At 43.1% G+C, this 24,747-nt stretch overlaps 1 protein-coding gene across 1 annotated transcript in view; it reads left to right on the top strand.

The window, feature by feature from the left end:
* The first annotated feature begins 2,300 nt into the window (after nt 1-2,300).
* med30 (mediator complex subunit 30) overlaps nt 2,301-24,747 on the top strand; it is a 49,507-nt gene continuing 27,060 nt past the window's right edge. Inside the window, exons 1-4 of the mRNA XM_069176286.1 lie at nt 2,301-2,368; nt 2,924-3,216; nt 5,861-6,019; nt 12,175-12,282. Of these exons, the coding sequence (XP_069032387.1) occupies nt 3,016-3,216; nt 5,861-6,019; nt 12,175-12,282 (468 nt within the window). The 5' untranslated portion in view covers nt 2,301-2,368; nt 2,924-3,015. The remainder of the gene's footprint in view (nt 2,369-2,923; nt 3,217-5,860; nt 6,020-12,174; nt 12,283-24,747) is intronic.

Genomic DNA, 24,747 nt, shown 5'->3' with positions numbered 1-24,747 from the left:
TCTGTATCCCTATCAGGTTTTTGATACCTTTAGCTCCATCTTGAGCTTGTTTTCCTGCAGCTGTTCCTCCCCGCCTCTCTCGCTGCCATCCCATCATCCTTCTCTCTCTCTCGCTGTTTAAATCCCTGCAGCACTGATGACATGCTGCGGTACGATGAACCTGTCGGGACTCTCAAGGATATCTATATTAGCTGATCATGCGGTGGAATGTAACCAAGTGTATTTACTCCAGTACTGTAGCCCACTATACTTTTTTTTTTTATTGCAGCTTTATACTTCTACTCCACATCTCAAAGGAAAATAGGCTTTTTACTTTTTACTCTTTACTTTTCTCTGACAGCTCTAGTTACTTTTCAGATATGTTTTCATCCCATTCCTTTCAAGTAAAAACCATGTATCTTCACATTTGGTGATTTTGAATTTGAATATTTTTTACAAAATGAAGGATGAAACATTCCTTTATGTGTTGAGAATATTCTTCTATGTCTTAAAATGCACCATATAAAAACTCACATGGATTCGACTGAAAAATACATCATCACAAAATTCATAACATGTATTTTTCTGAGCTTATTCTACTGACCCTGTTGACATTTTTAAGAGACACATGGTTCTTACACAACAGTGATACTCGCATACTTTTACTTAAGTACGTTTTTGAATGCAGGTCTTTTACTTCTAAGAGAGTATTTTCACAGTGAGTACTTTTACTTAAATAAAGGGCCTAAATGCTTGGTTTCTCCTTATAATTACCTTCAATTAACATACAGCAGCATGTAATGTATGTACAGAATGCTGCAAGCGACACACATAAGATGCCTATTTGTTTAATATTTCATTTGAATTGCCCTCCTGCTACTCTCCTGTGAGGCTTGTGACTGTTTAAGCAAACACAAAATTGGATAAATGAATGATGACATTTCTGAAAGGATTACAGTGTGATGAATGACTGGCTTTGATATTTATTTAGTCTCAATGAGGTTCGATTACATCAACACCTAAAGGCCATTTGCATTAAATACATTTCCATCAGTGTGCCTTGATTTGATCAATACATCCTGTTGTTTCTGTATTCACTTTGATCAGTGATGATAGATGGGCTCTCCCGTAACTCAGAGCTCAGAGACAGATATTTGAAAAGAGCACATTTGCCACACACTCACACGCACCATTAACATTTTCCTCTCCCTGTGTGTGAATGAACGCAGTGTTAAAATTCCTTCTCATAAAGTCTAATGTATAATTCAGAGCCGGGAGAGCATTTTTCATCCTACTACCTGCCTCCACTCGCTCACCATCACTACTCCCTCCTCCCAATTAAATACACCAAGAAGACAAGCTGGATGATTATGGAGAAACTCATTTCCAAATGGCATGGCTCAGTTGGTCTGGCGGTACAGCAGATGGGGATTGTAAGAGTAATGCTCGTTCATCCTGGCAAGCTAACCAGCACTCCTCCAGCAATTAAGAAGTTGTGAGCAGTCAAGTGAACTTGACAGTGTTGTTTAATATGAGTGTTGCAGCTAAAAGGAGAACAAGTGCAAAAATAATGACTTCAGGGTGTTATTACACCAAATGTGTTTCAGATAAAGGTAAATTGAAATCCAGCCTGTAACCCTGAATTTGAATGAATAATGTAAATTAAGTAATAGCATCCTAATCTACTTTTTCAGCCCCACTCTAGCCTGAAGGCAAAGCCCTTCATTTTTCCCAATAAGGCTCTTATTTGCAGTGTCTGTAAGTCAGAGCAGTAATTCTGCTGCATGTCAGAGCACGTGCTGAGGAAGTACACCTCTTGTATTTCAAATTAATTTGAACTCTGAGGGCTCACAAAATAATCCTGTACAGCTGTACAGGACGGATGGATGGATGCACCGAAGGATCTAATTTAACATAAAGTAGACAAAAACAAAGTGGTCCTTAAGAAGCAAACATGTGGCGTAAAATGACCCGGAGGCTGATAAAGTCAGATGTGTATGTTGTTATATAGGAATACGCCAGTAAGTGGCAATGTTACTCTAAGTAGCCTGAACAAATTTGTAGTGCGCCTTGTATTACCGTAATATTGTCATTCGTTTTAAAAGATTTGCAGGAAAGGGATTAATTTGGAAATAGATCTAGTAATTTCCAATATTATTGAATATTCTGTTTCATTCCGGGTCCATTATGACATGTGGTTCTGTTGATATTCACATAAAAATACTAAAACAAAAACAAAAAAAAAAACATTTTCAAGTGGCGCTTCTACGTCATCGTTTACGGCCATTTGTCAAGACGAGTTCTCGCGATATTGGCAGCAAGCTGAGAGCCGGGGAGCAGAGCAGGAGACTTGACATGTCAACATAAGAGATAAATTATCACCGCACAGGTAACACTACACCGTCTATTGTGCCGTTATATAAACACCCAACAGTCTCTGCCTTGCTCGAGGATGAAGTGGTGGCGGAATAGTCAAACTACATAAACAAATGAACGGAAAGAAAGCTGGAGTGTCGTGACTTGTCCACCTAGCTTTGATGACAGCTACTCCACTTTTTACATGTGGGCTAATTAACCCGTTACTCGGCTCAGTGCTTCAGGGTGTGCCGTTTAAAGTGCAGGATAGCCTCGAAAATACTTTTTTTTACTGACGTGAAAGAACGTGTAATTGCATCGAAAACGCCGGAGTGCAAGTTATTTCAAGGGCTGTAACGTTAGCACGGCTGGGTGGACTCTTGAAGCTATTCGTGTGTGACAGCTGTCAAGACTTGGAAAGTTGCAGTTGTGCTTAATTAACTACGATACTGTATTTGAGCTTAATGCCAAGCCACTATCGTTATACATTAATGTGGCCGCCGCAACATTCAAGACCTGCAGTAACTTCTTTAACTTTCTTCCTCCTCATCTTGACTTTCCTCTCCTGCTGTAAAACACCTCATGAAAGGCATGTAAAGGTGTTCTGCTGTGGATCAGCCTGACGGGTAACTCTACCTGCACCTACACCTCCTCCACCAGCATCCTCATCCTGCCGTCTCCATGACGACCCCTCCTCTTGTGTCGCCTTTCGGTGGGCAGCCTCCGCCGCAGCAGCAGCCGCAGCAGCAGCAGCCGCAGCAGCAGCAGGCCCAGTCAGCACGGGATGTCAACACGGCCTCGCTGTGTCGCATCGGCCAGGAGTCGGTCCAAGACATTGTCCTCAGGACCATGGAGATCTTCCAGCTCCTCAGGAACATGCAGGTTTGTCTCTCTCTGCCCACATACCTGTCAAATGGTTACGTTTGCTCTTCACTTTGCTTTCTCTTACATCGTTTGCATGTTTCCCGCTGCCCTAATGCCTTAATAAGACATTTCATTCTCTTAAACTCAAGTCAACTTTACTTATATGGCACCTTTCAAACAAACATGCAGCCCAAAGGGCTTCACAGGGCGCTGCAACACAGACCCAAACATGAAAACAACATAAAAACAGACAAAAATATATAGCAACACTTAAAAGATTTCAGGAGGAAAACAAATAAAATGTTGAAAATCGATAAAAGTCAGAGAAAGGCAACTCCCTGCAGGTGTTTTTGTGAAAGTTCTTGGGACAACTAAGTGGCTAGATGTCGAGGATCATAGGGATCTGCTAGGTATACATTTAAAAAGCTTGTCAGAGAGATACTCTGGTGCCAGACCAGTCAGGGATTTAAAAACTAGTAAGATAATCATAAAATCAATTCTAAAACTGACCCATCAACCAAGGATTCAAAAATAGATGTTACGTGTGCTCTCCGTCTGGTCTTCGTCGGTAGTAAGGCTGCAGCTTTTTGAAGTATTTCTAAACATTTTCTTTAGGTAGACCAAACAAGAGAGCAGCACATAAATCAAGGCTTAGACATTATAAAAGCATGCATTCGTTTTTCTAAGATGAGGATAACAACACAAGGCGTGTAAAAACTGCAGTATGGATACACTGTCATGGAACATAATTGTACAAAAGATCAAATATATTTTTTTATCTAATCATACAAGGCCAAATGATGAACATAAATTCAACAAAAACGTAAAAAATATGAAATAAATTGTAATAAAAGGTCTGACGTGACATCACAGATGACTATTATGCACATTTCAGTCAGGAAGGCAGTTCTTTAGAAAATGTCTTTTGATGCAGGATTTCAAAACAAGACTGTGCCAGCAGACTCGGTACTAAAGAGAAGCCGGCGAAAAAGCTTGATCAACTCTTGATTTTAATCTGGCACAGCTCAACGGCCCAACGCAGCACGTATCAGAAGCCCGCAGAGACAGCAGAGAGTTTAAAGTTTGTAAATGTAATCTGGCATGTATTTCAATTCTTGTGTAAAATTCGATCTGGATTCGATTCTGTAATAAACTGGCAGGAAGTACAAAGATGCCAAAATTGTTGCTGATGTAGGAAAAACGTTTGTCGTCAGTAGCCTGGCTCCAAATGGGCGTTTGCCACGTATTACATTTTGACATGTCAAAGTAGGACATGTAGGCAGGCAAAGAATAAATGTTAGCGTGAGGATACGATTTTTTTCCAGCGTTGAATATTCCTGATTTAAATGACAGAAGTCTTTTTTGTGTTGTTAAAAGTTTAATTTACCGTCACAAACAACACCAAAGACCTTAGAAACACATATAAAGGAATAAATTACTAATAATGTATATATTTTTCAGCACAAATGTAATATGACAAGAGTTGTCAACATGTTTATGATAAATCCAACACTAGCAAAGTCATTTTCTTTGTGTTTATTTGGCTTTGTTTATGTTGTCAGAACAAAGAGGGAGCTATTGAAGACACAAGGTTTTCCCTCTAGTCCTACATTTGGATCTGGTTGTATAAATTGTTTTTCTACACAAGTATGATTTTCTTCTGGCTCACACTGATATATCAGGCACAGTATTTTAGTTTACTGCAATCAACTGCCAGTGGATGGTTGTGGAATATCTTAAAAAAAAAAAAAAAGAAGAAGCTATTGGATTCCCTTTTATTTTATCATATATTATATGTGCATGTAGTTCGTTCTTCAGTTCACGTGTAGGTCAGCTTCGGCTGCGTCCTGAAGACGAGGTCAGCCGGAGTTTCCCGGATGTCTGCCTGATCCTCTGAGACGCTCCTCCTGCACCTTATTAAAATCCCAGCCAGAGATGGGCCAAGCAAGCATGCCTCAGCCACAGAATACGCACAAACAGCATTGTTGTGACTTGTTGTTTTAGATCACAGGCTGTCTTTATACTCATAAAAATTCTTCATGTATCTCCTCCCTCCCCTCTTCCTGTCTGTTTCTCTCTTTGCTTTGCTCGCCCTGCAGGCAGGCTTGTTTCAAACTACCGTATGTAGGATGTTTATAATCAAACAGTGCTGCCCCGGAGGCATGTCGATCTTCTCAATAAAAACATGTCTTGTTACTCTTTAACACCCATTGTACTTAAAAGCCGGTAATGCCGCCTCAGTATGAGAGCGGGAGAAAACATCCACAGTGCAGCAGTTGAAGCTGTTTATCTTTTGAAGCTGCTGAGTTTGTGTTTGGTAGTTTAAATGCTGATTATATCCTATCATGAAGAGCAGTTACCATATTTTGCACAATCGCAAACATATTTGAGCGCAATTTTGAATGTGTCTATGCCGTTTGAACGCTGTCGCTCTCAAGCAGAAAGGAACCTATCGCTCTTTTATCTGTGTAACTAAAAGTCCATCTCCTGTGCATTAGCGGAAGGCTTCTAATGGCCTATTACCAGTGAGGGAACAACAGCAGCTTTGTAGTGCTTTTTGGCAGTCAGTCGGGATCAATGCCGGTTGCTTTTTATTAGCACAAACAAAATTCCAGGGCTGTACTTTGCTTAACACAACGTTTCCCCCCGTGGTTCTCCTCAGCTGCCTAATGGAGTCACTTACCACCCGACTACCCACCAGGACCGGCTGGGGAAACTCCAGGAGCACCTACGAATGCTCTCTGTGCTCTTCCGCAAGCTGCGCCTCGTCTACGACAAGTGCAACGAAAACTGCGCCGGGCTGGACTCCATACCGCCGGAGGTGAGACACGGCTACGCTGACCAATGTGCTGAGGGGAATTTGTTCCTATAGAGGAAATTTAAGGGGCAAGCACATGTGTGTAGACTTTAAGCGTGTCGACAGGGATGGACTCCGACAGCCGGGTCCGAGTTAAAAAAAATATGCAAATTTGTTCAACTTTTCAGCCAATGAATCTCTTAAAGAATCTTTGTCTTTGCTATTCTGCTCAGTGAGACGGACTGAACGTGGCACACCATCTCAACTTAAAAGTCGGAATAACATTTCTTAAAGCTACAGTTTGAAACATTCCACCGACCAAGCCAGCTAACTTCCGGTTCAACTCTAATAAAATAATTCGATCATGATCGGCCACATCTACCCACAGTTTTATAACTGCAAAAGTATCCACGGAGTATCTAAGAGCCTATGACGTAAGCATGTGTCAGCAGTGTTTGTAATCACTGTCACTGACAGAAGGGGGGAAACAAAAGCTCCGCACTGCACGCTTATGTCAACAAAGTAACCGCCAAATGCAATATTTGTTTTATTTAACTATATGTGGTTAAAGTTAGAACTTGTGGCATTTTTGCAGTTCGAGAGGGATGAGCTCCACTTTAGGCCACAGCTGGTGTTACAACGTATTCTATGACCCGTTAGATTGTGGGACCTGTCTTTGTCTTCAGATAACGTGAGGTGCATCGTTTAAGCAGAAAAACGTATGTAGTTTATATTTGCTGAATGATAACTTTGCTGTAACCTGCGCATTCAGTGCTGACACCCAGAGAGGAGAAAGGTCGGCTTTCCCCACGCAGCAAAAGACAAAACGAGTCAGGAAAGCATTCATGAAAGTTACAGAGCAGCGACAACATGCGGTGGAAGCACAGCGCAGTCGGAGCTCTGTGGCTTTGGTGTAACATTGAGGGAAATAGTACTTTTTTTGTTGTTGTTACTTTCCCAGCAAATAAACTAGCTCCAAAAGTCAATAAGGAATTTCCAACGATTGGATTTGACAAGATTTGAAGTAAAAAAAAAAATAAAAAAAATGAAATGACAAATGTCAGTGACTCGTACTCGCTGTGTATAACAATGACACGCTAGTCATGTTGCAGAGGGTTTTGTCATGTGATGCATGTCAGCAGCAGTATCACACACTGAACACACGACGCACACAGAAGAAACACGGGTACGGTGGCTGCAATTTGTCTATTTGTGGAGCAGATATGACAAAAATAAGGCCAGCTGATGTGTGTTGAGGCTGAAACTAGTTGCGGTGTCGTCGTACGTTGGTGCACGCGAGATGCTGCCGGTGTAATCGGGTCAAAATAAAGTACTGGGACCATATTTATGTTACATGAGCCTCACTCAGGAAGAATCAGAGGATGCTTGCAGCAGCTTCCTTGAAACACATAACGAGCTTTCAAGCTTCAGCACAAATCCACCGAGGAAGAAAATCACCCCTCGCTAGCAAGTGACAGTCATGTTGACCCTGAATGGGACACTCCTGGAGCTTCTGTACGGCGTAGCGTGCACAAGTTGGTTTGAAAATAGTTTTCGAGGAGGATGATGCTAAAAATAGATAATGTAAACTGAACACACACGTTCAATGGTTAAGCTGAGGGGAAATCACATTTATTGCTTTTATTTATCAAGACGTAGTGTAAAATATGTTGCTCCTTTAAGGCTTTATAATAATATGTTTTCATTGTTTTCTAATCATGATAGTGTCCATTGATTAACACAGTTTTAGTTGCTACACTGAGATGCTATCTTAACTCAAATGGAGTCATGCTTTAGCACATAAAAACACCTCCAACTGCAGTTATATTTTACAGGATGTTGTTGTAAGTGCTGAAGTGTTGGAGCTCCATTATTAATTTGACATGATTGATTGACCTTTCCAGATGCAAAACGTCATCTCAAGCTTTCTGTGCTTGTCAGGATTGCTTTTTTTTTTTTCTTTTTCCAGCCACTCCCTCCTACAACCCAGCGTTTCACCCAAACCGCCTGCTAAATTAAGAAGCTGTTAGTTTAAAGGAAGTAGGCCATTGTTAGTGCCCCCCCCCCCCTCCCACACACACACACACACACACACACACACACACACACACACACACACACACACACACTTCCCCACAAAGCTGCACACACAAACGCACATCCTTACCCTGGGGGGCTGTTATCTCACCTGCTCCCTCTAGGTCTGTCTTTTCTCTGCTCGCAGCAGATTCATTGGCCGCTTCAGGTGAGTCTCCAGAGTCTCTTTACTGCTGGTTACGGTCACCATTTGCCTTCAGGAACAACAAAACTTCAGCTTAGCCTCTCTCTCCTTCCCCGCCTGCTGCCATAAGTACACAGGACGTGTGCACCGCTGTGCCCCGCGCACAAATGTTTCTACAGCATAGACATGCAAGCGCTGCAGTGTAGCATTGCTAAAGGCATGTTTTCAACACACGTGCACTTACACTCACACGGACACACACACACACACACACACACACACACACACACACACACACACACACACACACACACACACACACACACACACTGTGCGAGGCACCATGCAGGGCTGCAGCGAGGCTATCCACCACTGTTTGATTGGATTTATGACTGCGGCAGTCCCTTCCCAATTTCTACAGATTGGCTTGGAGCTAATCTCTCTCACCAGACTCCTACTGAGGATAAAGGAGGATGTGGGAGGAGACCAGTCTTAAATTGGAACTAATTTGTGATGGCTGCCACCGTGTACATTTTCTACATTGAATAATACAGTTGCTCAGAATGATCTATCTACTGGCTTTTTAAAGCGACTCTCATCTACGGATCCGCCTCTAAATCAAAATCTATGATGGGCTTTCTTTGACGTTTTCCTTTGCTGTTACTGCGCAAACCTTCATTGAGTCACGACAACGTCTCCCCCCTTGCTTTCCACCTTGTTTAAATGTTTATTCCTTTTCCCTCGAGGCTGAGACCCAGTCCGGTGCTGACCAGCCAATAGCTCAGCTCTCCATGTTTGTCTGGGGCTGAGGGGTTGTTGATTTTGGCCCCAGCATTCATGCCATTTATCATCCTGGAGAATTCAGGTGCCTGCCTGACAGCTGCTCACTATTGGCTGCCCCGAAACAGGAAGTGGAATCAATGACTCGGGCAGTATGACCTCATTGCAGCCTAATTAGCAACAGATCCGTTTAATGAACAGCTGGAACCAAATGCACACGTCAGCGCTTTCCCCTTTTTTCTTTCCAGCTGTTGTTCGTTGCAGCTTTTTCCTCCCTCCTCTCATACTCGGACACACTCTCTCCCTATTTACGTATTCATTTTCTCTCGCTCTGTTTCCACCTTTCATCCACTTTTTCTCTTGTAGCTGCTCGATATGAGCTCCCTCTCCATTTCCTTTTTTCTCTCCGTCAGTCTATTTGTTCACATTGGCTTTGTTTCACTCTCTTACCTCTGCTCCCTTTTCTCTCTTTTTCCTCCCCACTTGTCATTTCCTGCAGTGAACGGCCGTGCCATTTCATTTCCCTCTCACCCTGCTATTTTCTTATTATTTTTGCTATTTTTTCGCCTTGTCTCTTTCCACTCTTTTCCTTTGGTCTCAGCGAGGCAACCTGGAGAACTTCATTAGCCCATTCTTCTCTGTCGGGAAGGAAACCACATCCATCCTTCTGTGGAAGAAGCAGGGGTTATGACTCACACAGGCACACTCTCTCACACACACACACACACGCACACACACAATACACTCTCCATCCATCTTTCCCACCCTACTCAGCACATTTCATTTTCCCTCCACAAGCTGCCAAAATCAGCCCACTGCCTTTAGAATTCAATATGTCATTGGCTTTGGCCTGAAATTATCTAATGAAAAAAACTTTCATCTTTTCCTACTTAAAAGTTTTTTCTGAGTTAGAGGCCAGCTCATAGTTTGTCTGGTATAATACCCTGCACATGTCCTTGCTGTCTTTTGTTTCTCCAAGAGTCAGAGTTTACAGTTTGGCGTGGAGCTCGGCCTGGAAACCGACACAAGCAGTGAAACTTTTCCAGATTATTACGCCTCTCTGACACTCTTTCTTTCCCCTCTCTCGGTCTCTTTGTGACTTTATTGATCGTTCTTTCTCTACCTTTCTTCTGTGCTTTCATTCTTTTTCCCCGCATGTCTCCCTGTCCTCTTTAGCCATGGTTTTCCCTGACTATGTGACTTCTTGCCCACTGTCTTGTTGTCATCTCTCTCTTCATCAGTTTATTGCTGCCTGTCTTTATTTGAGTATTTTTCTTCCTCACTCTGCGTTAGTCTTCGACATTTGGCTCCAGCTCTGCTCATACAGTCGTCAGTCATTGATTCCAGACGAGTCAGACTACTTAAGTTATTGTCTAATGTCTGCAGGCTCTCTGCTCCAGCTGCACAACCTCAGGCCAAACACCGTAGTTTATCATAATATTCACTTCGTGCAATTTAGATTAGAAACATGCCAAAAAAAAATCATTGGAGCAAGGTGTGTTTACCCACCCACTGTATGGCCCTTTTCATTGGCTTCTAAGTTGTTTAGAGACTCTCCCACCTAATCTGTGTTTGTGATCTTGTCTGGTTTTTGTTTTGGAGAGGAAAAACAATGTTGTTTTTTTGGAGATGTTAGTTGTTTTTGTTGCAGCAGGAATTTCTTTCCTCCAGTATCACAAACTGCTGCAGTTTTCTTTTGAGAACATCAAACTAGATTTGACTATTTATACACTGTGTGTGCTTTACAGTGTAGTTATTTGCAGAATTCAATGCAGTGCGGAAGCTCTGCAAAGACCATCTCGTATAACATCAATCACACATCCTCAGTATACGTCCTTTGCGTCGGTTATACGAGGAACAGTGTGTTCTCGAGACATTCGTAGATTGCTTGAGGTGTGACTGCAGCACGCCTCCTGGTGACCCCCTTACCCCCCCTCCACCCACCCACCCCGCCCTGAGGTGACCACTAGGGGGCAGTGCGACGCAAAGCAGCAGGCAGTGACCCTGTCGGCTCTCAGGAGCGCTGCCTCGCCTGGAGGCTCTTGCACGTCAGCCTCACTGTAGTGTCAAGCAGACAAGGTCAAGCACACAGAGCGTTTAAAAATGAATTAATCTCCCACTCGCATTCGCTCCCTCTCACTCTCGTCTCTCTTTGCGTCGAGGAAAGGCGAGTCAGACTCGGCTTGTGTTCGAGAGTTTACACAGAATCCCCATTTTCACCACTTCGTGGGAACGAGAGCAGAAGACAGCACAGAGCTATCTTGCGTATAGCTTTGCGGGCATAACTTGAGATTTTCCATACACGTGTGAATGTGGCCTGTAACTGCACACACAGTGGGCATACAGGAAAATATGCAGCACAGTGCTTTGATATGTTTTGACTGAACCAGAGGAGGGAGGAACAAGAGAAAAAGCCAGGGAGTTTTATTCCAGACGAGAACTAGTTGACAACTGGGCCTGCCAACATTATTACATAACAACCTGATCGCACTTATTTGAGAAGACTGCAGTTACTTTCCATAGACCTGTTTTTATTCATCTGTATAAAAACAGCTGGATGAAACAGACACATTTCATATTTCCATCACTTTTTCCATGTTGTTTTCCCCTGTTTGAGGTTTAACTGATGCTCTTTTAATGATGTCATCTTTTTGCACCCCCCTTCTTCTGCTGTGGTTTAATGGCGCATGACTGAAGAAATAGCGCCACCATGGAACAGTGTTTTCTACTAAATTATTGATACCTGTCATTGTCAGTAATTTCTGTATATTTCAGTAATAGGTTTTTATAATGAAGTTGTTGTTTATGTCATATCTGCCTTGTGCAGTTTTCATTCACAAAGCCTAAGGAGCAAACAGAAATTTGTACTCCTTTTTCAATATTTGATGCCAATAAATATCTCTACTCATTGATTAGGGCTCGTACTCTAATTGTGGCATAAAATCAAAAGAAAAAGACAATTACATCGTTTATTGCAATTATTTGGATAACAAGTAATCGTCAACTAAAACTTCATGGTCGTGACAGCCCTATTAACAACCACTCTTAAAACACGTGTGATTGCAGATGGCGTGTTACATTCACTGTGTAGATTTGACTGCAACTAATTTGAATGAGTCAGCACTTTGGAAGGTATCCTCTTTACAGCTGTTTGATTTTTGTTTGCTGTCTCTTCCAGCAACTGATACCCTTCGTGGAGGATGAAGGCTCCAAACACGAGGACCGCTCAGGTGGACAGAGCCGCCCTGCCAGCGAGGAGAGGAGAGAAATCCTGGAGGTCAACAAGGTATTGTGTTCTCTTTCTCAATAACACAACACTGTTCGGGTTACAGGTGTCCAGTGGTAACAACATGAGGAGGAGGACGGGGCTGATGAAGAAAAATAGGAAAAGGGAAGTTGATGTTACTGCAGTTAAAGGTTCAGTAATTTTACTCAACATCATTAACCTGAAGTTTTAATTGCCGACTGCCTTTTATTTGAGTAGCATCCATTCACGGTTGTAAATAAGGTTTTTACAAAACAAAATTATGTGGCTACGCTAAGTAAACTTTATTATCTGCTGATAAAATGTGTGTTTAAAGGAGGGCATGATGCTTCTGGGAAATGCTATTAACCACTAATGTGTTTCAAAACATTTTTCATTTCGTTGAGCATTTAAAGTATTCTGAGCCATCATTTAATTTTGTCCGAGAGAGAGAGAGAGCACCTTGTCAGTAGTCTGTATTTGTAGGAGCACTTTGACAAATGTTCGAACACGAAGACATTTTTCCAGCTTGCAATTTTTCCATCACCCCATCCGTCTATGGCAGTGATGACTCAGTCGGGATGGACCCACCTGATACATTAAAACTGCTATCGGTGCTGATATTGACCTGATGAAGCAGAACAGATAGAAGTTTAACTTCTTCTCCGTCAGTTTGTTATCTCCATCAGTTACAGCTGATCGGACTCAGTGTGCAACTTTTTAATACCACAGCGGTCTCTGTCCTCGTGTCACCCTGCGTACAAATTGTTGAATTTTATTCCAATGCAACGTTGTTTATAGATTTTCATTTAGAATTGTAAAAAAGTTCATTCCTGTCAGGTGGTCAATAGGTGTTGTCTATTGGGAGAAAATTGTTGATAGTACCTGCTGCTGTTGGTATCACCTCGGTTGAAGATTCCAAATGAGCTGAGCTGATACTAAAAGGAGATGTAAAAACACTGCAGACCGCTGATTGGTCAGAGTGAATAATCACATTCCCCGCCTTGCACAGCACGAGACGTGGTTGCTGACTAAAGGATAAAGCCAGCGTCTGTGTCATGATGAAGACGATGTTGCAGAGGTTTCATGCGTTGTTGCTATTGTAACGACGCTGTATTGATGGGGGAGGTTACTATTAGTGGAAAACAAAATCCAGAAAATGCCAAAAGTGAGTAGGGTCGAGTAGAGCCGGTGCCGGCCGTGGAAAAGGTGCTTTAGATGCTTGAGACGGTGCTCAGGCTTCCTGGGAAACAAGGGCACGTATGGGAGTTATTATGGAACCATGGTGTGCTGAAGCAGCTTTAAATCTCGTTAGTCACTTCTCAGTCTTCTTAGGTCGGAAAAGTCATGGTTTGGTTTCCTCAGGATTGCCTCCCTGATTCATGCTGACGATGTTGTCCCTTTGGTTTCATTAGACCATGATCTGCAGGGCGGTGTTTTTCAGCACGGTGTGAATCAGCTTAAATAAGTGGCACCACCTCAAAATCGGAGCTCATGGTATTTTACAATAAAACCGTGAACTGTCCCTGTCAGGTTGGACCTGAGCTGCTGCCCCAGTTGAGGGATTTCATGCATCTCTATGTCTTATTCAAGGGTGAGGGTCAGGCAAAGTGTAACATTGGTACCCAGACTGGTGTGATGCCTCATTGAGAGGGGGGGGGGGGGCTTTTTATTTATGGCCATGAACTTTGGATAGCTAAGCTAATTTGAACAATTTTCCACTAATGAACCCAGATTATAAACTGTTAAATTATAACGGACTTCTGTTGCAAATATGCACAAAAAGACTCCAACAGTAGTGTAAGTGAGCTAATCAGATACCTCTGTAGTATATAAATATATTTCAAATAAAGAAAGATGAGCTGACCATCGGCTACAAAGAGCCGAGTCGTGCAAAATAGCAGCTGGTGGCGTTTTAAATATTAACAGCAAGAAAGAAGAGATGACTCGATTTCTTTTTTCCTCCCATGTTTTGTGAGTAAGGTATTCACTTTTGGAGCGGTTTCAACTGTCACACATCAAACACACCTAAGAGCTTTTTGAAATTTATTTACTGTCAGATAAGTTTTTGCTCTGCTCTGATAAAGAGGCTGTTTTATAACCCTCTGAAGTGCAGAGCCGAGAGCTTTTCTTCAGACTGATGCGCCGTGTCAGTCAAGTCTGAAATGTTGAAGACAGATTTGCTCCTGAGTCATGGCAGTCGAACGCTACAGAGGAACTTGGTACATTTGAGCATGGAGGAGCATAGAAAGACGGCCTCTGACACATTAATTAAACAAACCTAACAATAGAAAATATATGAAAAAAAAGTTATTTTGGATGAGGCCATGAAAGACTAATCTCTATTTTAGTATAATGTTTAATTTTTGTTGTTGTTGCTTTTTAAGGATTTTTAAGGGATTTCTGCCTTTATTCGATAGGTGCAGTGGATTTAAAGGAATCTTGAGGATTATTAGGACCCTATTTAAATTGCACAAGCGCAATGACAAGTGCAAAGAGGACTATGTGGGCGTCGCCATGCACAGCTGCTAATGTAGCTACAGCAGCTCAGCATGTAAAAGGCCGGGACCATGTTCGATATATACTAGTAGGTGTGATGGTTAATACATTCACTCTCAGCCAGTCACATCATTGGTTTTATGGCTCTGAAACAGCTGTTCCAGTCACGGTGATGTATGACACGAACAGTTCGACAAATGGAAACAGACTCGGAGCAGCACGTTCTGAACCCCTCAGATCTGCAGCCAGAGACAGATGGCGCGGCTTTTTATCTCGCGTGTACAATGAGGATGCAAAATGTCGGTGAAGATAAGGGATATTTTTTCTTTTTTTTAGTTTTCTTTCCACTGTATCTCATGTTATGAACATCATGCTGTAAGTAGCGTTTGCACTTTAATGCATTTTAAGAATAAAATGTAAAATGCCACTGTCACTAAGTAGAAAGTTGGGAAGGAGGCGGTGACACGTAGGATTGATGAGCTGCTTTTAATCCGGCTTCTCATACGTAAACCGCAGAATGCACTCACAAGGGACCCGTCTGATGTGTGTAGTATTGATTGGGAGTACTTTTAGCAGCCTGGTGTCATTCGCTCAGGAGTTAATAAAGGTAAATACCAGTGGACAGTCGCCTGTAATTGCACTGCGCTCTTGTGCGGCACTTCTCAAATCAGAGGGGATTTGAAAAACTGGAGGAGAGGCTCAGCTGTGGACATCAAGTACTGTGGAAATCACTGATACTGGTATAGATTTACCGAAACACAATAAACATTCATTTTTATGCCAGTTTAAACACCTGCTCTCTTGGGAGGGATTCATTAACGTAGTTTGTTTATATGTTAATTATTATTAAGCATTTTCCCGTCCTTGCTCTTTTTGTTTGGAATTCGCTGTTGATGAACTAATCAGCTGAGCAGCTGAGTGATGTTACACCAGAAACAGATGTGCTTTGAGTTTATTCTCAGCGTGAAATGTTTGTGACGGAGTATGGGGGCCATATTAAGGGGAAAAAAAATGAGAGGAGGAATTTTTGGTTTGTTTTGGAGGTGGAAATGTCAAGAATAAAGTTAAACTCTTCGTATTGGTGCCAGGCAGACAGCATTTGGACTTTATTCTTGAATTGTTATTCTTGAAATGCAAATGTTTTTTCTTTAATGTGCTCCCAAAATGCCGTCGTAAATTTTCGAGACATTTCCCACTAAAATAAAGACAAAAGTGTTTTATCACTGCCTCATTTGAATGAACCTCGCTCCTGTTTGCACCTCTCCTCCAACCTACTCATTGTGTTCTGTGCTCGGTACTAAAATACCGCACAGATGCATGAAGGGCATTTCAAGGTCAGGAAATTACTAAACAGCTGAAGTGCTGCTTGTGCTGGTTGTGTCGCCTCCACAAACACAGGACCCAAATGAATTTACGAAAGGAGTCCAAACTTTGGTATGGGAATTCATTTGAAATGTTCCAACGACTAGAAATGAGACAGAGCAAGACAAATCACTCCTGTTTTCTGGAGGTAAAGATAGGATAAATGACTTGTTGTTTTGCATTGAAAACAAAATGCAGGAACGTTTGTCACAGTGCTGCGCAGCGTTGCTGAATTGGCCACTCGGACCGTGACTCAGTGCTCTGTGAACACTGACGAACCCTGCCTCTTGATGTTTTGGTATTTGTCATCGTAGATTATTTTTGAATCCAGGATTAGCTTTAATCTCTCCCTGGGAAACAGGCCCATCACGATGACATTAAACCGCTACGTGCAAATATCGGCTTTGGGTCAATGAAACCTAGATCCTGCGTAAATGCAGGTGAAGTAAACAGCCAGCAGCTACACATTATACTTCCCAGCAGCAACTATATCTCACTTGAGTACAGTAATTATGAAGAGTGGAGCCTGGCAGAGATTCAGGTGAAACACATCGTGCATTATTTAGGAGAAACTTGTTACTTTTTCTCGTCTGCCCTGGATTTTGTGTTTGTTTGTATATACATCGAGTGAGAGTAAGAGAAAGAGCTTTTGTTCTTTCTTCAGAGAGACAAGATTGTGTTTGCTCGCGCACATGCTTTCAGTGTGTGCACGTTTGGCTGAAGCCCATCTCTGTTTCTTCTCTTTGTGTGTGCATTGTGCCGGCTCTGTACACATTGTGCATGCCAAGCCGTCTGAGTGCGCGGCAATGATAATGGTCCAAGGTCAGAAGTGTCAGCGGCAGAGATGAGAATTGGTTATTTTTAAGAGCTCAGTACAGCTCCCCTGGCTGCTTTTAAATGTTAACACTACAGTGAAACATTGCAGTGAACCCTGCACTCAGCTGCACTCAGCCCCATCCAAAACAAACGGCATCTCCTTTTCACACAAAGCTGCCACACCTGCAAAGAAAGCAGTAAAAGCCTGCTGATGCTGTGGTGGATAAATAACCAAGTGTTTACTCCAATTCCTGCAACACTGGACTGAAATACTGAAATTTGTTTCCAGCATTTCCGCGAAAAACAAAAATGAAAGTATTGCATCTTTTCTCTCCCGAGTTTTAGTGACAGTTCATAAAATACTGGAGTTGAAACAGAGTGTAATTTTGTGCTATTAGAGACCTTTGTATCAAAGTGATAAATAACCTTGTTTGTGATGTGACCTTCCGCCTATGCAAAGCATTAGCATGCAAATTGATTTCTGTCAAATGATCCAAGTATATAGTGATTGAGAAGACAGACTACTATAATATGCTCAGGGCAAGCTCTTCTCACACTCTGCAATCCTGAAGCACATAGCAAGACTTTATAATGTAATATAAATAAAAACAACTCATTATACTGTACAATCTATACAGCATATATAACTTCAACAATGTGAAATATATCATACACTGAAAGCATGAATATAAAGGACGTGCTGGTATTGATTTTTAGCCACATCTCATTTGTCTTGCATAAAATCTTTTCTTTAACTAGTCTGCCTCCATGAATGACCTTTATTCGCTGAGGGGACTTACTGAACTCACAATATCTATTCTTTGTTCCCTCAAAGGTGTCTCATGGAGTTTTGTGGTAAACAAAAACTTTGCTTACTTTAAGAATTTCACACCAAGACATATAATGAGCAACCTTAAAGCCTAAAAGACGTGTTGAGTGCATTTCTCTTTGTCCCTATACATTTGCAAAGCTGATTATCTAAATAGTTTGAAACTTGCATCGTTTACATGCACGTTTATTAGCCTGTGGTCTTTCACCTCTGCATTTGTTGGTGCATCGTTGCATTCTTTTGGCACACTATAACAACACACGTGGATCCGTTGAATAATGCGAAACTGCCGTCACGAATGTGTAGTAACATCACCTGCATGTAGGACAGACGGAAGGAACTAAACAGGGACGTACACGTAGTGCTGCGTGGTCAGAAAATAACATGGCCAAAATGGTTTCCTTTAATCCTTATAAAGACATCACATAAATGTCATATTTCAGTCAATACTTCCATGTCGTCGTCCACTTTTTGAGCTTTGATTGGCTTTAATGACGTCATCTCATCGCGCTCTCTTTCTCTGTTCTGGTTTAATGGCACATGAGTGGAGAATCAGAACCACCGACTGTTTAGGCGAAGGTGCTCAACTTCGACATCTACGTCATGGATTCAGTTACGATGCGAAACACCACACATAATAAATGGCTGCTTTATGTGTACTAAACTAAACTAAGGCTTGGGTGGCAGAAATTGAACCAAAAGAGACATCACCTAAAATTGCTTTGTCGTGACAGCCCTAACTAAGAACCTGCAAACGCCCAAGAATTATATGAACTTTAAAAAGTCCGAAAAAATGTATACAACAAACAGCGTGTTCTCTGTATGTCTTATGGGATGGTAATAAAGATATGTTATTTCTCATCTTTGCTGGAACATATTTCCAGCCATGTAAACAGCTGTCTCGTTCCCATCACAGACAAATAGGGCTCGATGTAACTCCGGGATTGTCACACCACTGACGTCTTGTTATCATGTTTATCCACCGTCAGCAGCTCTTAGCAGCTCGGACTTTTCACATCAAAACGTTAGCTTGAGGTTTGTTCAGCAGTCAATTCTGCTGTCTGTTCTGTGTCCTTTCATTAAAGATAAACGCATAGAGTTTAGTTTCTATTTTTTTGTGTGTACTTTTTTATGCAACTCATGAAAAGTTTATTGGCTTTTCGAGTTTTCTCGTTGAGGCAATTGACTCACATGATCTGTGTTTATGTTGTTTTCCCCAGAGGCTAAAACTTGAACTTATTAGGGACACACAGTTCCAATCTGGCTCTTGGATTTCCAGTGTATGTCTCATGTGTTTGCAACATATTTAGCTGTGATTTTTGCCCGGGCTGCCCAGCTGCACATTAGGGCAGCAGTAAGGACAGCAAGCTTCGGGGAGTTAAAGCGGTTAGTCTGATCATCAGAGTAGAGATGCGGCGGGACAGGGGAAGCAGATGTTTGTCGCCTGGCTACATCTGCTGCAGTCACTCCAGCCAGATAGGATAGTTCTGGATTAGAGTTGTGTGTGTGTGTGTGTGTGTGTATGTGTGTGGGAGTGGGGGGTGGGAGGGCTCGAATCGAGAGAAGGGTGAGGTGGCAGCAAAAAGAGAAAGATATGGGGGGAAAAAAAAGTGGTGAAAAAGTAGAGATGCAACAATGAAAAGGTCGGAGGAGTAAAAGCTTTACGATGGAGGGAAAACAAGAAGAGAAGGATGGAAAGAAAGAAAGCATGCTGCTGAGTGAAGGGAGGGAAAAAAACACGGACTGCTCGGGTGGGAAAGGTGTTTGAAGATGGATGGACGACCAGACAGATAGCTACGTTGTCAGAGAGGGTAGACGTGTGAAGTGGAGGGTAAAGGATGAAGAAAGCACCGAGAGGGGGAAAAAAACAACAACAACAAAATAAACAACGTAGCAACGTGCAAATAGAAAAAACCCCAAAAAAACAGCATTTCTTGTGGAGCGTTTGAAACGAATGAAACGGTGTACAGCAGCGGCGAAGAATCAAGGGCTTCTTGATGTACAGGAGAGCGGAGACAGGTAAAAGATTGATGAAAGGATGGATTGATAGATGTGTAGACAGCTGCGGATTGTTGGAGTTAAGCCGTTCCCATTCATATAGCGTCTTCAAAAGGAATAACAGAAAGCTGATGAAATTCGGCTGCAGGATTGAAAATCGGGTTCCTTCTGTAACAGGATGCTGACAGCGGGAGAAGATTGATGCATAAGTGAAAAGATAAGTCCAGGCATGCTGCAAACTCTCCAGCTGATATGTCACACTGGTTTAGCTTCACATTTCGCCATAGAAATACTTTTTTTTTTTTTTGTGGAAAAGACGACATCCATCAAAATTTAAATTCACTCACTGCTGTAAATAATGAACAATGATATAATGCATCTTCATGGAAAGGGGTGATAGGCAGAGTGATAGGACAGCAGTGTAATAGGATTCTGGGGGCTTTTTGTTCACTCCGTACCGACTGAAATAACCTTGGAACAGACACCACCCTCGTTACCATTCGACAGAACAGAGTGATCTGCAGAGAGCCATTGAAGTGTGTGTTCTGTTCTCACAAGAGGGAATAATGTGAAGGGGGAGTCTTGGCCCCAGTCGTAGAAGCTGTCCAATCCCTACCTAATCCTTGTCTACATCCCAGAAGTCCGGCTTCTGCTATACGCCGCTTTTGAAAAATATTGACCCAGCATCTGTGGTGTGACCCGGGGGATGCGGTGAAGCCTCGCGCTGTGTTTACTGCTTTCCACACGGTTTGCAGTCCTTGGATCCGAATTTAAAGAGAAGTGTGGTGTTTGCTAGGACGAGCAGCAGCCACCATGATTGCAACGGATATCTCCAGAAACCTGTCAGTTAACATGATTAAAAACATGCGTGCCTTTCGAAATCAATACCCTCCCCCTAATTGAAAGTAACCTTTTAAAACCCCAATGAGACACGTATTCTTCGGGGAAATTGGCCAGTAAAACTCTGTTGCTGTTAGGACTGCGAGTACGTGTTATTTTAATTGCTGATTATGAAAACGAATGTAGTTTTCATCCACTGCTTTTTTGTGAATATTAGGATTTAGTGCATTAAGATAAAGAGCTCTGTTCAACGATCTAAGCACACTGTCTCAAGCAAATGCTGCAAGTGTGTTTAGGGCATGTCCAAATCCGTTTTTGCTAGTTTATGTTGGTTAATTGTGCAATTACTTTTTAGCTGCCTCAAGACAGCACTGAGCCAACAATCCGCAGGACCACACCTCATTTTAAGAACAACACAGCCACGGCTGCTCAGCTGAGTGCAACTTTAATATACTGTTTCTGCTTCTGTGGCTGTTGGACGGGAAAATAAGAACTGAGTCAGCTTTGACATTTGCGTTTAGCTTGGCGCCGCTTTGTTCCAGGTGTAAGAGCCCAAAGACTCGTGGTTCTTATTCTCCAGTCAGATGACATTAAACCATGACAGAAGAGTGCCTTGGCTGATTCATGATTTAATTTGAGGAACATGACGCTCCCTTTGTGTATGTGATTTTTGCCTCCTAAATGGAGTGAAGCCTTCAGTAAATGTGAATGCTTTATGTTTATCCTGACGAATTCGCCGAGTCTGTTCTCATTGCACATTTTTTTATTTAATTGTACGCTCTACTTTAACAAAGTGTAAAAACTTTTCTGCGATGTTTGGAGCTCTTTTTAAAACTTTTTTTTTTTTTTTAAAGTTTTCTTCATTTCTTCTCCGCTGTTTTTCATGGACAAAGTGAAAACTAGGAGTAAAGACAGGTGGATGAAAATGCACCTATCAGCAACGCATCGTGTGGTACTCTCTTAAACGCCATCTAGCGACCTTGAAAGGAACTGCATGTGAAGCCAAGACAGGGAGTAACCGTGTCACTTCTACCCGACGTCATGCCCCCCCCATAACCTCGGCACTCCTTTCACTTTAAGCCTGGATCCCCGCCTTTCTGAGCGGGCGGTGTGAACAGGTAGTAGTAGATGTAAAGATCAGAGCAGGGTGGAGCAGTTGTTGAAGGGGTGGGTGGGGTTGGGGTTGGCTGGAGGAGAGGCAGATAAATGACTCCTCCATGGTAATGTCTGGCTGCTTTATGGGGCGTCCTGGCTGTGAGTGATAGCCTTGCTCTCGTTATCTGTCGATTGGGGTAATTGCTGTTTGTCGGAGTCTGCCTGACGGATGGTGATGCAATCTGTCCAGAGTTGGAGAGGGGAGAGGGGAGGGAGGGTGTGTGTGTGTGTGTGTGTGTGTGTGTGTGTGTGTGTGTGTGTGTGTGTGTGTGTGTGTGTGTGTGTGTGTGTGTGTGTGTGGCAACGCAGCGCTCTCATCACTCTCCACAAGTGTCTTTACCGGGAAGCATGCTGTGTGACAATATGTAATTTAGCGTGTTTGAGCGTGCGTATTCCCCGGTGTTTATGCGCGTGGACGTGACCGTGTGCCTTTTCACGCTCACTCTTATGCATGCAGCACGTAGTGAGTTGCGGCCAAACGCAAACGAGAGTGAGTGCACGAAGAAGCAAAGTTCATCGAAGTACGCGCGAGAGTCAACAGTGTTTGCATAAACGTGCGAGACGCATTAGCCATAATTCATTGGTGCCTAATGGGTTGCGTTTGCTCGATCTCTCGCGCTGCAGACCTCCGGCGCCGTGGAATGTGATTGTGCATATCAATTCAGGGTCTCCAATCACCCACATGTTTGTGCTCCAATAACCCCCCCCCCCCCCAAAAAAAAAAAACAAAAACAAAAAAAGGACTAAATTCCGTGGCATCCAAGTGACTTCAAATTACAGCCCCACATTACTGGTCACACGCCAGCTAATGAAGGAAAACGAAGAATACGACAAATAAATTAGCCGGCAGAATTCTTTCACCGAGAGCTAATTTGGACGGCGCTTTGTGTTTTGAGTGGATTCCATTTTTGCCAGCTGTCTATAGCGAGTGCTGTCCAAGTCGGTGGGAATCAGCCTCCTTTCTTCCTTGCTGACTGACTGACTGACTGACTGACTGGCTGTCTGGCCGAGTTGACGGTACGTTGTGCAGAATGGAGGAAGAATGATTCACAGAGGCTCTCCGGGCTACTTGATAATCATTCCATCTGGGGCGTGGGACAGGCTGTCTTGTCATTGGCACATCACTCATCGTTTGTTCTCTTCATACATCCCTCACCTGCTCCATCTCTCCATCCTTCTATCCGTCCCAAGGGGCCTTGAAGATGACCCTCCACCCTGGTGTGTGTGTGTGGGGGGGGTCGTAATGCTGGACCTGTACGACACGGCAGAACCCCCCCCGCCGTTCTCTCTGCTCCACCTGCCCCCCCTTCCTCTCCCCCCCCCCCCTCCCCGCCCCTCGTGCCCCACCCCTCTGCTGCAGCCTGCCACTGCCACTCGCCTCGCGTTTGATTTAATACCAGCCTAAGTGTGAATAAATTCCTGTCACAGCCCATTAAGGAGGCCTTGGAGAGATCTGGCCTGTTATTAATTCTCCACAGCTCCTCTCTTTCTCTCCCCTCTTTTAGTTACTATCTCTCCCACTCTGCCGCCGCTGCCTCTGTCTCCCATGCACCCTCCCCCTCCTCCTCCTCCTCCTCCTCCTCCTCCCCCTCCCCTTCTTCTTCCTCCCCCTCCCCCTCCGTCATTGCACACTGCCTTGCTTTTATTTAATACCCCGTTAATTAGCGTGTCTGTCCTCTTTATTCAAATGAGAAAAGGAGAAATTAAAAGCAAGGGGATGTTTGTGATTTCAAATAGAACAGCCATGAACTGTGTGGCGCGGCGGCTCTTCTCTCCTCTCCAGACCTGTGCCAGCTTGCTGACGGCTCGCCGTGTATAATGAATTCCAGTGGCACCGGCGCTTAGTTTTATCTGAAGAGCGGGCGGGTAGTCTGCCGAGGCTTGATGATAAACAAACTCACCCTCCTAACTGTAATAAGACCAGGACAGAGGGGGGTTGCTACTTGGCTGGCAGATTTTCTCTCCGTCTTCTTCTTTTTTTTTTTTTCCCATCTTTTGCTTCGCTCTCTGATTCCCCGTCTCTGTCCTCCTTTCTGTTTCTCTCTTCTCCCAGTTTGTACCTCTTGCAGACATTACACCCTCCTCTGCTGTGCTCCGTCCACCCCCCCCCCCCCCCGCCCCCTCGTTCCCCTTCCTCCTTATACCTTTCCTCCATCCCTCCTTCCCTCCACTGCTCCTTTCCAATCCTCCACCCCTGTGTTCACAGTCCAGAATTAGCAGGCTGTGCACAGCAGGTGCCCATACCTCTGTCTTATTAGCAGCCTCATATGTGGTTCATTAGAGGTTCTCTGTATGCCAAGGGCTTTTTAATTGTTTTGCTGGGGTCAGAGGGGCAGTGTAGCTGCAAAGCTCTTGCGGGGGAGATATCAGAGCTTGTTTTTTTTTGTGTTTTTTTTGGGAGGGGGGTGGATTATGTGTTTTCCTCGCATTTTGTTGCATTTAGTGTCAAATGCAACCCCAATTATTTCTGCTTTGTGTTACAGTGTTTAAGGGCCATGTAAGCAATTAGAGTTGGAGAGTTTAAAAAAAACCATTGTCTGACTTTGCTGTGGTGTTTAGGACTATTGTTTACAGAGAAGAAAGGCATAAGAGTCGGAGAGCCTTTTCTTTGTTCAGGTTGTTTTGTGCTCATGATTTGCCTGCTTGTGGTTTACATAGGTCACTTGTGTAACACAAGGAAAAGGCACATTGAGGCAAAGCTTTTATATTTTTCTGATGCTTTTGAGGCTGCTTTAAAGAGGACAGGAAAATATAGGCTGCTGACTTGTGTAAACATCAAACAGAGGTGAGTTCATGTGAAAGACCAAAGGTTCCAGTAAAGAGAGATGTTTTTAATTTAGTTTTAAAGGAGGCCCTGGGCACTCGCAGGTCATCAAGCATCCACTGGAGGGTTAAACGACCAGGCAAGGCAACGTTTTGCCTTATTCACAAATAAAAAAAAAGCAAACCAGGGTCTAAAATATTTCTGTTGACATTTTCAAATGCTGTTGACTCGAAAAGTAAATTTC

Source organism: Embiotoca jacksoni, unplaced genomic scaffold (assembly GCF_022577435.1).
Source record: "Embiotoca jacksoni isolate LCO1_2020_lvr unplaced genomic scaffold, fEmbJac1.0.p SCAF_7, whole genome shotgun sequence".
NCBI classification, from domain to species: domain Eukaryota; kingdom Metazoa; phylum Chordata; class Actinopteri; family Embiotocidae; genus Embiotoca; species Embiotoca jacksoni.
Note: the sequence above shows the minus strand (reverse complement) of the source record. Positions and strands in the feature narration are given on the sequence as shown.